At 50.0% G+C, this 11,984-nt stretch overlaps 1 protein-coding gene across 2 annotated transcripts in view; it reads right to left on the bottom strand.

Annotated features, from left to right (window-relative positions):
• Positions 1-5,573: 5,573 nt before the first annotated feature.
• CHRDL2 (chordin like 2) overlaps positions 5,574-11,984 on the bottom strand; it is a 32,601-nt gene continuing 26,190 nt past the window's right edge. The window contains exons 9-12 of one of the 2 annotated variants that reach the window (XM_084893406.1): positions 10,888-11,061; positions 9,954-10,008; positions 6,443-6,535; positions 5,574-5,726 (exon numbers count right to left, since the gene is read on the bottom strand). In XM_084893406.1, coding sequence (XP_084749532.1) covers positions 5,636-5,726; positions 6,443-6,535; positions 9,954-10,008; positions 10,888-11,061 — 413 coding nt within the window. In that variant the 3' untranslated portion in view covers positions 5,574-5,635. The remainder of the gene's footprint in view (positions 5,727-6,442; positions 6,536-9,953; positions 10,009-10,887; positions 11,062-11,984) is intronic. The other variant, XM_084893407.1, reaches the window with a different exon arrangement.

The following is an 11,984-nucleotide window of genomic DNA, read 5'->3' as shown; positions in this document are numbered from 1 at the left end:
GAATGGCTGAGTTCTCAGATTCCTAGATATTAAATACAAGAACATATCCCCAGAGTTCCAAGTTAACCCCAGGTGGTGAGCAAGCAAGGCAGGGATGGTGCCTTCTTTAGGAGAGGCAGGCAGAGCCTGTGAGGAGGCTCTTCTAACTCAGAGAACCAGGGGAAGGTCCCAGCCATGTCCCTCAAACCCTAGGCTCAAAGCAGCCCCTCGGACGATTTGGGGAGGGTGACAGCCGTCCCTGCTCAGGGAGGAGAGTATTGGTAGGATGCTTAGTATACTTCCCAGACCTCAGACACACACATACAAGATCAGGCCCCAGAGACAGTAGCCAGGGCACCCTAAGTGGTGCCCACGGTAGAACGCCAGCCAACTGGCCACTTGACACCATCTTTCCATGGGTTCATCCGGCTTGGGGGTAAGAAGAGGGGAGTTGTGGCTGTACTGGGTAGAAGGCAGGGTTCTGGTAGTGAGTAGACCTGGGCTTTAGTCCTGGCTTCTCCATTTATCTCTGTGAGGCTTTGGGTAAGACACTGGCTGATCCTGGACCTCTGTTCTCTCCTCTCTAAGGCCCAAGATGGTGGCAGCTTCCCAAAGGAAGATACTAAACTAGCCCCTCCCATGGGCAAACTCAAATACACACAGGTGTAGAGAGCAGTTATTCCTGAGAGACAACTGAGAGCTGGATGAACAGCTCTGACCAACAAACCAGGGAAAGAGGCCGGAGAGAGGAGGCTGGGAAGCATAAGAGCTGCAAGAACTCTCTGGCCAGAGGAGCCCTTGAGCACCATTGTTTACAGCCCCTCCGTTTCGGTAGGGCAGCTGGGAGCTCACTGGGTGGCTCACTGGGTGACTTTGGCCTTCCTGCAAGGTCACCACAGATTATTTTCAGCTATGATGTTTGCCTCTGAACAAAGGAAGCAAGCACAAAGGCAAAGCAGTGCCCCAGGCGCTGTAACCACCTGCTCAGCTCCAACCAGCTTCCCAAGCTCCCCAGCACATAAAGCCTACACAGAGGCTGCCTCTACTCAGGACCGATTTGGTAACAAACAAGAGAGAGAACGTACAGTGAGGGCTGGAGAGCTGTGGGAGCTCTCTGAGAGCCAGGGAATCAGGCCAGAGAGGCAAGTAAGAATCATTGTTTATAAGCCCCTCCACCTCCATAATGGGGGCAGGGCTCTATCCAGCCTACCTGCAGGTCGCTTCAGCGTCTCTTGGCCGAACTGCCCAAGCCCATTTTGGCCTCACGCTTAAAGAGCAGGCGCCATCAATCAACAGGCCACACCTGGCCTCCCACCTGGCACTGCTCTGAATGCCTTAAAGCAGTGTTTCCCAACCTTCTCTCATGATGAGAATCACCTGGTGGAGTTGTTAAAACACAGATTCCTGAATCCCAACTAAGAAGTGCTAAACTAGGATTTTTGAGAACATATAGGTAAAATTGCATACCTAACTTAGTGCTCTGTATATAACATCTGTCTTAGAGCACTAGTTAAGTATACAATTTTACCTATATGTTCCCAAAAATCCTAGTTTAGCACTTCTTAGTTGGGATTCAGGAATCTGTGTTTTAACAACTCCACCAGGTGATTTTCATCATGAGAGAAGGTTGGGAAACACTGCCTTAAAGCACCCGCTTGTCTTCTACGACCAGCCAAAACCACTGGCACACACAACCCACAGAGAGGCCGCTTCTCAAGGCTGAGAGAATGAAAGAGAAAGAGAGGGAGAAGGAGAGGGAGAGGGAGAGGGAGAGGGAGAGGGAGAGAGGGAGAGAGAGAGAGAGAGAGAGAGAGAGAGAGAGAGAGAGAGAGAGCTCTATTTTGTCTAATTTATATAAACAAATATAGAAAGTCAAACAAAATGAGAAGACAGAATACCTCTCAAATAGAAAAATAAGAAAAATCCCCAGAAAACCCTAAGGAAATGGAGATAAGTAATTTGCCTTATAAAAGACTGAAATAGTCATAGGGTGCTCAGCAAACTTGAGAGGGAAATAGAAGAATTTAGGGAGAACTCCCACAAAGAGTTAGGAAGTAAATGTAGAACTAAGTATAACTGAAGAATATAATAACTAAAATGAAAAACACATTAGAAACAATCAACAGCAGATTAGCTAACACCGAAGAATGGAAAACAGACTAGTGGGAATCAACCAATCACAACAGCAAAAATAAAAAAAATTTTTAATGAGGACAGTTTGAGGGACCTCTGGGATAACATGATGAGCTCAAACATTCACATTATAAGGATCCCAGAAGGAAAAATAGAGAAAGAGAAACTTTATTTAAAGAAATATGGCTGAAAATGTCCCAAACCTGGGAAAAGAAATAGACATCCAGGTCCAAGAAGCAGAGAGACTTCCAAAGAGATGAACCCAAAGGGACCCACACCAAGACGTATTGTAATTAAAATGGAAGAAGTTAAAGATAAAGAGACAATCTTGAAGGGAGAAAAGGAAAACATCAAATTACATACAAAAGAAACACCATAACACCTTCAGCTGATTTCTCAGCAGCTACTTTATAGGACATCTTTAAAGTGCTGACAGAAAGGAACCTACAACCCAGAGTAATTTATCCAGCAAGGTTATTATTCAGAATTGAGGGAGAGATAGTTTCCTGGATAAGCAAAAACTAAAGGAGTCCATCACCAGCTTTACAAGAAATTAAACCAGCTTTACAAGAAAAGTTAAAGGGTCTCCTTTAAGCAGAAAAGGAGAGGCCATAACTATCACCCGAAATAGACAACTATAGATATAGGATAATATACATAAACTTCATAGTAACCATCAATCAAAACCCTAAAAAAGATATATAAAGAACAAAGAGAAAGGAATCCAAACAAAACAAACAAAAAAGCCTAGCAGAACATGGTGGCAAAGGGAAATGGCTATATTCGCTGCCTCCCACAATCACATCAAAATCACAACTAAAATACAGAGCAACCATCATCCAGAACCACTGGCTGAATGGAAGTCCTACAACTAGGTAAGTACAGAAGAAAGCACACTGAGAGTGGGAGGAGGTGCAGAGATATAGGACGGGTGGCCCAGCACCCACCAGTGCTGCTGTTTTAATCTGGAGGGAGATCATCTCTGCAGAGGCCTTCCATGAAGAGCAAGGAGTCCTAGCCCCACACCAGACCTCCAGCCCAGGGCCCAAGAGCTGGGAAAAGAAGTCCCGTCGGGCAATAAGAACTATGGACTATAAAATCCAATGTAGATTGGGGCTCAGTGACACAGAGGCTGCTGGAGACCCAACTGTTCCCCTTAAAAGACCGGCACCACAAATTGAACTTACAAGGTCCTGCTTCCTTTGAGCTCCAGCACCAGGGTGAAGCTCTGGAGAACACAGACACATACAAGGAGGAACTGGATTGTCTGGCATCAGGGCAGGAACTCCCAGTCAAAGGTGCTTGCCGGGATCATTGTTCCTATGCTGGGACCTCCCCAGTCACAGGGCTAACTGGCAGCCATTTCTGTTTGCTCTGCCCTAGTGATTCCCTAAAACCCAGTCTCATCCAATTTATAATCCCACCCAAGCTGGGATCCCACCACTGCATATGAATGGCCTGTCCTTGCTCAGGCTAAAATCTTTCAACAAGCTGCAGTTGGGTCAGGGAAACCTAACTATCAATAAAAGGCCCAAGACCCAGCACCAGCACCAGCCTGCCTTGCTTCACAGTTGGGCCTCATCTGGGCACTTTCAAAGAGGAAGAATCTGCAGATCTCTCAGTAGCTCCTGCTGGGTGACCCCAGGCAGTGCACTTCCCTGGAGACTCAAGAGCCAGTGTATCCAGTGGACAGTGTGAGACCATACCAGATTACAACTCTACGCATCCATAAGTGACACACTCAAGGGGCAGACACAGTGAGCACCAAAGCCCCACAGGAGCAAGTTCTGCTCCATAAGGGTATCTCCTGCACAGCAGTTCTCCCACTGTAGTCCTAGCTGGTCCTCAGAGCCAACTTGCCTGGAGGTCAATTCCTCCCAGTGATACCAGCAGTAATCAAGTCTCAACCACAGCAAGATTGTGCTCACAGCCCACAAAGGGGTGCACCTAGAGTGCCCAGCTCAGGTGACTGGGAAGGCTGAGCCACTGGGCACTATAGGACACCTACTACACAAGGCCACTCTACCAACTCAAGGAGACATAGCAGCTCTACCCAACACATGGAAACAAACACAGGAAAGCAGCCAAAATGCAGAGACAAAGAAACATGTCACAAATGAAAGAAATGGAAGAAAGCAAACCACTGGATATAGAGTTCAAAACCATGGCTATAAAGTTACTCAAAAATCTTCTAGAAACTTAAAAAAAAAAAAAAAAAAAAAAAAAAAAAGGAAAAGGACCAGTCAGAAATTAAGCATACACTGACTGAAATAAAGAATAATATATAGGAATTCAACGGTAAAGGATTCTAAGAATCAAATTAATGATTTGAAATATAAAGAAGCAAAAAACACCCAACCAGAAGAGCAAAAATAAAAAGAATTAAAAAATATGAAGAAAGTGTAAAAAGCCTCTGGGACAACTTCAAGCATATCAACATTTGCATTATGGGGGTGCCAGACGAAGAGAGAGAGCAAGTTATTGAAAACCTATTTAAAGAAATGATAGAAAACTTCCCTTACCTAGTGAAAGAAACAGACTTACAGCCCAGGAAGCACAGAGAGTCCCAAACAAAAGAGGACCACACCAAGACACATCATAATTAAAATGCCAAGGCTAAAGACAAAGAGAGAATCTTAAAAGCAGCAAGAGAAAAGCAGTTAGTTACCTACAAGGGAGTGCCCATACGACTGCCAGTTTCTCAATAGAAACTATGCAGGCCAGAAGGGAATGGTAAGAAATATTCACTGTGATGAATAGCAAGAACCTACACCCAATATTACTCTACCTAGCAAAGCTATCATATAGAATTGATGGTCAGATAAAGAGCTTCACAGACAAGAAAAAGCTAAAGTTCATCACCACCAAACCAGTATTATATGAAATGTTGAAGGGTATTCTTTAAGAAGAGGAAGAAGAAAAAAAGAGAAAAAGATAAAAAATATCAACAACAAAATGGCAACAAATACATAGCTATCAACAATTGAATCTAAAAATCAAAATAAACAAGTAATCTAATAAACAGAATAAACTGGTGAATAAAATAGAATCAGAAGCATGGAAATGGAACAGACTGATATTCCCAGAGGGAAGGAGAGTAGGGATTAGGAAGAGATTAAACAAGGATCTTATATGCATATATGCATTACCTATGGACACAGACAATAGGGTGATGGAGGTCTGGGGCAGGGTGGGAACCGGGTGGAGGGAGGCAATTGGGGGAAGAAAGAGGGACATCTGTAAGAATCTCAACAATAAAGATTTAAAAAAAAAAAAAAAAAAAAAAAAGCTCAGCAAACCACAAGAGATCAAGAGAAGAAGAAAGAAACAGAGAACAACCAACAGTTAACACAATGGCAATAATGACCTAGTTATCAATAATCACTTTAAAATGTAAATGGATTACCAGGCTTGTCTTGCAGTCACTGTGAGAAAACAAACTCAGCAGGCAGAATTGAAGGGTAATGCAACTTATTTATTAATATATAACAACAAAAATAATAAAGCTCATATCTGCAACAGTTTAGGTCTTTGTTATAAGGTCTTGGTCCCTTTGTCCAGACTGGCCATGACCTTCAGCTCCGGCGTCTGGGCTAGGAAGACGTTCCAGTGACCTGCATGGAGGAAAGCAGAAGAGTTGTGTGTGTGGGTAGGTATGTGTGTGCTGGGATATGTGGTGTGTGTGTGTGTGTGTGTGTGTGTGTGTGTACGTGTGCATGTGGCTGGTGGCAAGTGGCTGTGTAGAAAAAAACAGGGCAAGGAGGAGGACTGTGTGGACCTGGGTTCGGATCCCACCGGGAGGAAGGAGGTGGTGTGTCTCCAACATACACCCCCACATCCAGATCAGCTCTGGTACATGACCCCACCTTCAACCAACCAACAAGTGGGGGCTGAGCTTGTTTCCTGATGTTGTTGGCGACACTGCCCTCTGTGACTCCCCCAGCCCCTGAAGCCCACCTGGGTCCAGTCTTGCTCAGGGGAGGGCAGAGCAAACTCAGGGCCTCGGGAGGGTGTGGCTAAGAGATCCCAAGGGGAAATGTCCCCGTAGAGAGGGCAGAGGCAGCACAAGAGTTTGAGGCTCAAACCTCCCTCCTCTCCAGCCCTGTGTCCCCCATCCCAAGACCAAATCCAGGAGGCTCTGCTTTATCCTCCGCTCCTCAGCACCCGAGTTGAGAAATCTCTGGCGCAGACACCCGCTGGATTCCTGTGCCGGGAACTGACGTCTGTGGCTCGCAACCCCCCTCAGGCATCAGCAGCCTGAAACTCCCCGAGAGGCCCTGGCCCCTAGCCAGGCGCTCTTCCCTGGCCCCGTCCCAGCCCCAGGGCCCACCTTCGTGGGTGCCGGTAAGCAGCCGGAAGTTCTGTGCTTCTCTCTGGAAGTCTTGCTTCCTGACTTTCTTGATCTGAATCAAGTGGAAGATTCCTGAGGGCAGAGACAAGGGCATGAGCGGGCAAGGCGGGGGGCTGTGGGTCAGGGAGACGGGGTGACTCGGACTTGGAATGGACCCTGTCACCTCCCTCCCCTCCCCTGTTCTGATCAGCACGCCAAATCCCATGGACTACATTTCCTCAGTGTTGGGAGTCTGTTCTCCTGTCTCCACTGCCACGCTCCCCGTTAGGCCCCTCATGTCTTGCCTGAGTCACTGCACTAGGTTTCTGACCACTTCACTCCCCCTCGAACCTAGGATCCTACCTGCAGTCATTCAAAAGTGTAGTTTCCCTGTCATCCCCCTTCCCTGACCTCTTGTCACCTCTCTGCTGGTCCTGCTCTGGTTTCCATCACTCTCCTGCTCTCATACCACCACATGCCCACAATACAGAAGGGAGGGTTGAAGGAGGGAGGGAGCAAGGGAAGAAGAAGGAAGGAAGGAAGGAAGGAAGGAAGGAAGGAAGGAAGGAAGGAAGGAAGGAAGGAAGGAAGGAAGGAAGGAAGGAAAGATATTGGAAGGAATAATGCATGATAAAAATCAATCGGTGTGCTTATTCAGACACCAAAACACTAACAAGCGTCAGAATTGTAGGCCCCCTTTCAGTACCGTTCACCAGACCCCCCCTCCCCGAGTGGCACTGCCCGTGCTCCAGCCCTAACCAACTACTTGAAGACCCCCGAGGGGCCAGGCCTTTACTATGCCACCCTGCCTGTGGGAGCACCTTCTCTTATCGCCACCAAGTGAACTCCTTCCTACTCATGCTCCACGCCTTGGCTGGAAGTCTTCCTTCGCCCCCCACCCCCACCCCCTGCCAGGTACTTATAACTTCTTCTGCCCTAGAGGAAGTTATAACTACCATAGCTCTTGGCTCCTGCTGATGATTGTACCCATGTCTCACGTGCTATCGTTGTCTATTCTTTTTAAAATATATTTTTATTGATTTCAGAGAGGAAGAGAGATAGAAACATCCATGACAAGAGAGAATCATGGATCGGCTGCCTCCTGCACAGCCCACACCAGGAATTGAGCCTGCGACCCAGGTGTGTGCCTGACTGGGAATCGAACCGCCCAGCTCACAGGTCGATGCTCATGGTGTCACAACTGGAGCCTGGACAAGGCCACGCAGGCCAGGCTCATTGTGTCTAGTCTTGCCTCCCCCACCAGACTGGGAGCTTCTGGGGGGCTTTCCTCTCTGGGCCCCCTGAGTCTGGCCCACATTAGGCATGTAGAATGAATGAATGAATGAATGAATGGAGGGAGGGAGGAAGGGAGGGAGAAAGGGAGGAAGGGAAGGATCAGCACATGCGTGTGTACTCATTCTAGGCCAGGCCCTGAAGGAAGATGAGGTATTTTTCTGGATCTCCTGCTGTTTGCATTCCCCCGGGCCACTGGCACCACATGGTGCTGAAGCCCTGCGTACGTGGGCTGTGAGGTCGCACCAGCTGTTACCGCCAGGGTCAGTGGCCAGAAAGAACAGATGTGACAGCAAGGCCTCTGGTAGGCCAGTCCCACCCTCAAGGAAACCAAGCACTGGCCTCGCTGATGGGAACCTGAGTGGGAGCTCACCAAGGGCAACGGACAGCACGGATTCTGAGATGAAGGTCTCGGAAGCCAGCAATGCCCTTGGGAACCCCAGCCCAGGCGTCAGGGAGCAGGATGTGGGAGAGACTGACTCCAAAGGGCCAGGCCACATCGTGAGCGTGAGATGGGGATGGGTCCTCGTGCTCCAGGCCTGCCCCTGCACCCCCCACCCCCAAAAAACACAAACTGGAGAGGAGGTCACAGGGACGCAGGTGGGGTGGAGGTGGGTGGGCGTGAGTGTCCTAGAGAGCATCCGTGAGACCACAGGGGCCTTCCCTCCTAAGTGGGGGTAGGAACTGGGACCCCTTCTACTCTGGAACCCCAGAATATAAAACACCCTTAACCCTAAGCCAACTCTCTGTTCAGCTTCTGGAGCCTGGGGCTCCCCTGCTGTGGTGTGGCCGCACTTAGCCCAGGTTTCAACGGCTACCTGCTCCCTTTGTCGCCAGGCCCATCATGCATTTCCCACTGACAATCACCCCTCGGGGTGTTTGACTCCCATGGACAGGGAGAGGGAGGCAGTGGGGGGTGGATGGGGCACTCAGGCCACCCAGGAGGTCAGGGCGGGGAGGCTTGTTGGTGACAGCATGGTAGGGCCTGGCGTTGGGAAGGTGAAAAGCCCCCCTCACCATAGCGCCCTGTTTCTTTTCTGGGAGGCCTGGTGGCAATGAGATGGGCCTGGAGCTACAATGTCCCCCTCTGCACCATTCTGGGCACCTCCTGACCTTCCTCAGGCACCTCCCTAAAAGCATTCGTTCACCTCTGTGGAGGCAGCCCTGGGTGGGGACAGTCAGAACTGGGTGTGAGTCTTTACTGCCTAAACTGTATGCCTTTGAGCAAGTTATTTTACTTCTGAGACTCAGTTTACTTATCTGCAAATTGGGGCATTCATACACACCCCTCAGGTTTCCTATGTGGATTAAATGAAGCGCATTGTACGTGGTGCCTGCTGCTCACCAACCACGGAGCACGGGGCATGAAAGTGTGGGCTCTGCAGCAGTCGCCAACCTTTCGGACCTCACGGACCACCACCGGTTGGCGGCCGCTGCTCTAGAGCCAGAGTTCAAGGCCATTGCTACCGCCCTGCCTTTCTAAAACCCGTCCAGCCCCAGGCTCATCTCCTACACCCAAGTCGCCGATAGACTATTCTCTGTGGTCCCAGCATTTGGTGGGCTGAGGGGAGTCCCAGAATAAACACACAGCCAGCACCTGCCCAGGGACGGATGGAATCTCACGGTACAAAAGAATTGTAAGGGCTACTCGCCAGCGGCCGGCAGAATCCCCACCCAGCTCTTGGCAGAGGAGCTTGCTCCCCCCTTCACACAGGAAGGCTCTAAGCATGGGAAAGTTCTTTCTCTATTGGCTGAGACCTGCTTCGCCGCAATTCTGACCGAGTCAGGGAGGTAAGAGGAGAAGGATAGGGACATGGTTAGCACCTGCTATAGGTCAGAGGCTGTACCTACCTTATTTCATTATCCCTCCACCCACCCTTCTCCCCAATTAACAGAAGAGAAAACTGAGGCCCAGAGAGGTCAAGCGAATGAGCCAGGCTACACAGCTAAGAAATGGCAGGAACGGGATTTAAAGCCAGGCCTGATTCTAAAGCCCCTGCGTGTAGACCCCTGTGGTCGGTCAGAGCCAGCGCTCCCTCTGCCGGGAGCAGTCCTTTGGAGCCATGAAGCCAGTGGTCCCGTCCCCCTGAGTCTTCTCTTCTCCAGGCTGCACAGCTCCGCTTTCTTCGTCCGTGCCTCCTACGACAGGGGCCAGGGCAGAGCAGGAAAAGAGCCGCATCTGACGTCACAAGACATGGGCTCTAGCTCCTCCACTTACTGGCTGTGTGGCCTGGAGCCAGGTACTTCACCTCTCTGAGCCTCAGTTTCCTCATCTGTAAAACGGGGATGATAATAATGCCTAACTCTCAGGATCGCTGAGCATCACGTGAGATAATGAACGTGAAAGCACTTTGTAAACTCTAAAGTGCTCCACGATTCGGTTATTATCACATCATTATTCTTATTGTCCCTTTACTGTCCCCTTCTGATTGTCCCCTCTTTTTCCACCCCCCCACCCCCACCCCAGGCAAACCCATCAGGAGTGAAAAGTGACCTTAGAACGAATCACAATTAAAGGGGTTTCGTTTGTTTTACTCTACTCAGGGAATTTATTTTTGTCAAGAGAATCAGAAAACAGAACTTTCGTCAATGTCCTCATCAATTAAAACTTCTCTTGACCTCCATCTGGTGACATGAGTAGCCTGTTGAATAGGGTGGGTTGTCCACGCAATGAGAAATACATTCTGGTTTTAACTTGCGGTGGAGTGATAGAACCAGCCACACAGAAGAGGCTGAATGAGGCTAGCCTCAAGGCCCTCCTGTTTTGAGGCCGCTGTGCGGGGCCCTCCTGCCTGAAAAGATGCTGGAATCCCACTAACAGATGCCTCTTTCATCAGGGTAGGCAGTACTCTGCCCTGACTCCTTGCAAGGTGCAACAACCCCTTCTGCCCAGGAGAGGGAGCACTTCTAGGCCCTGGCAATCTCGGAGTAGGTGAGCTTATCAGAACGGCCGGGGAATCAGACAGAATCAGTGTCTCCCTCTATCCTGGAATCGGGGGCTCAAACCTGGAAGGCCTGCCATAGAGGCAGGGATTCCTGGGCCAAAGGCACCTGATGAACCAAACATGCCCGAAAGGCCCCTAAGGGGCCCGGGAGCCCGGGAGAGGGGACCGGTCAGAGGTGTGCCCGGCTGGGAGGACACCCATGCTCACCTTTCACCAGCCTCCACAGGTAGACGTCCACCTGCTCGGAGGCCTCGCGCTCCAGGGCAAAGCGACGCAGGTTGTCTGGACTCGGGGACACGGACTTGTGCACGAGGACCCGGCCCGGCGCCTTCGGACACCGGGTGGCACTGATCTCGCCGCGGCCGGGGTCTGCCTTGTCCTCTGGGAGACACAAGGAGCTTGTGAATGCTTTGTCTCCCCACCCCTGCAGGCTCAAAAAGAGGGGCCACTGGTCTGAACCCCCCTCAGGGTCTCTTGTGGAACTTCTGGTGCCCTGGGAGGAGAAGGTCTCTGGGGAAGGGAGGGGCATCTCCTCCTTCCACCCCCATTGATTAGCATATCGGCAAACTTCTCCTGTTCAGGGCCCAGATCATTTCCCACCTCCTCCAGGCGGCCCACTGCTTCCTCCCACTCACAGCTTTTAAAATGCCCCATGACTTCCCATGACTCCCCCTCACGCCCTTAATCCCACAATGCCTTGTGGTTGCTTCACTCGGGTGTGTTTTCTCTTTAAAAGAAAAAGGCGAAGGGCGGGAACCATGTCCTTCAAGTCTGCTGAGTCGCTCACACCAAGCACAGGCTCTCAGTGAACACACACAGAATGGAAGGTTCGAGAGGGCTTAGGCGATGACGATGGCGGTGATGAAGGTGATGGTTGTGGTGGTGGAAGAGGTGGTGGAAGAGATCATGATGATGGTGACTGCAGTGGCGGAAGTGGGAGGGTGTGGGGGTGAGGGTGAGATGGTGGGGATGCTGCTAATTTTTTGGTTGGTGCCAAATTGGATACAGTCTTGAAGTTTTGACATGTCGGAATTCCAAGAACATTCTCCAGAGTTCTCCGTGTACCAACATTCCCTGACTATTTTTCAGGGACCAAAGGATATACTAGACTTACTAGTTATGAAGCCCTCAGAGATGTCCAGCTAAGAGCTGGTACAGTCTCAATATTTTCAAAAGGAAATGGCCTGGATGCTGATGCGGGCCCACGACCAGGGATGTGTGTGAAGGAGCTCAGGAGCGAGCCTCAGCCAACCTCAGAGAGAATTCAAGTTGAACCCCCACCCCGCGTGCTCCAGGCACCATCC

The sequence above is a fragment of the Pipistrellus hanaki genome, assembly GCF_964339955.1.
Source record: "Pipistrellus hanaki genome assembly, chromosome: 9".
Classification (NCBI taxonomy): Eukaryota; Metazoa; Chordata; class Mammalia; order Chiroptera; family Vespertilionidae; genus Pipistrellus; species Pipistrellus hanaki.
The sequence above is the reverse complement of the archived record's forward strand: the minus strand, read 5'-3'. Positions and strand labels throughout refer to the sequence as shown.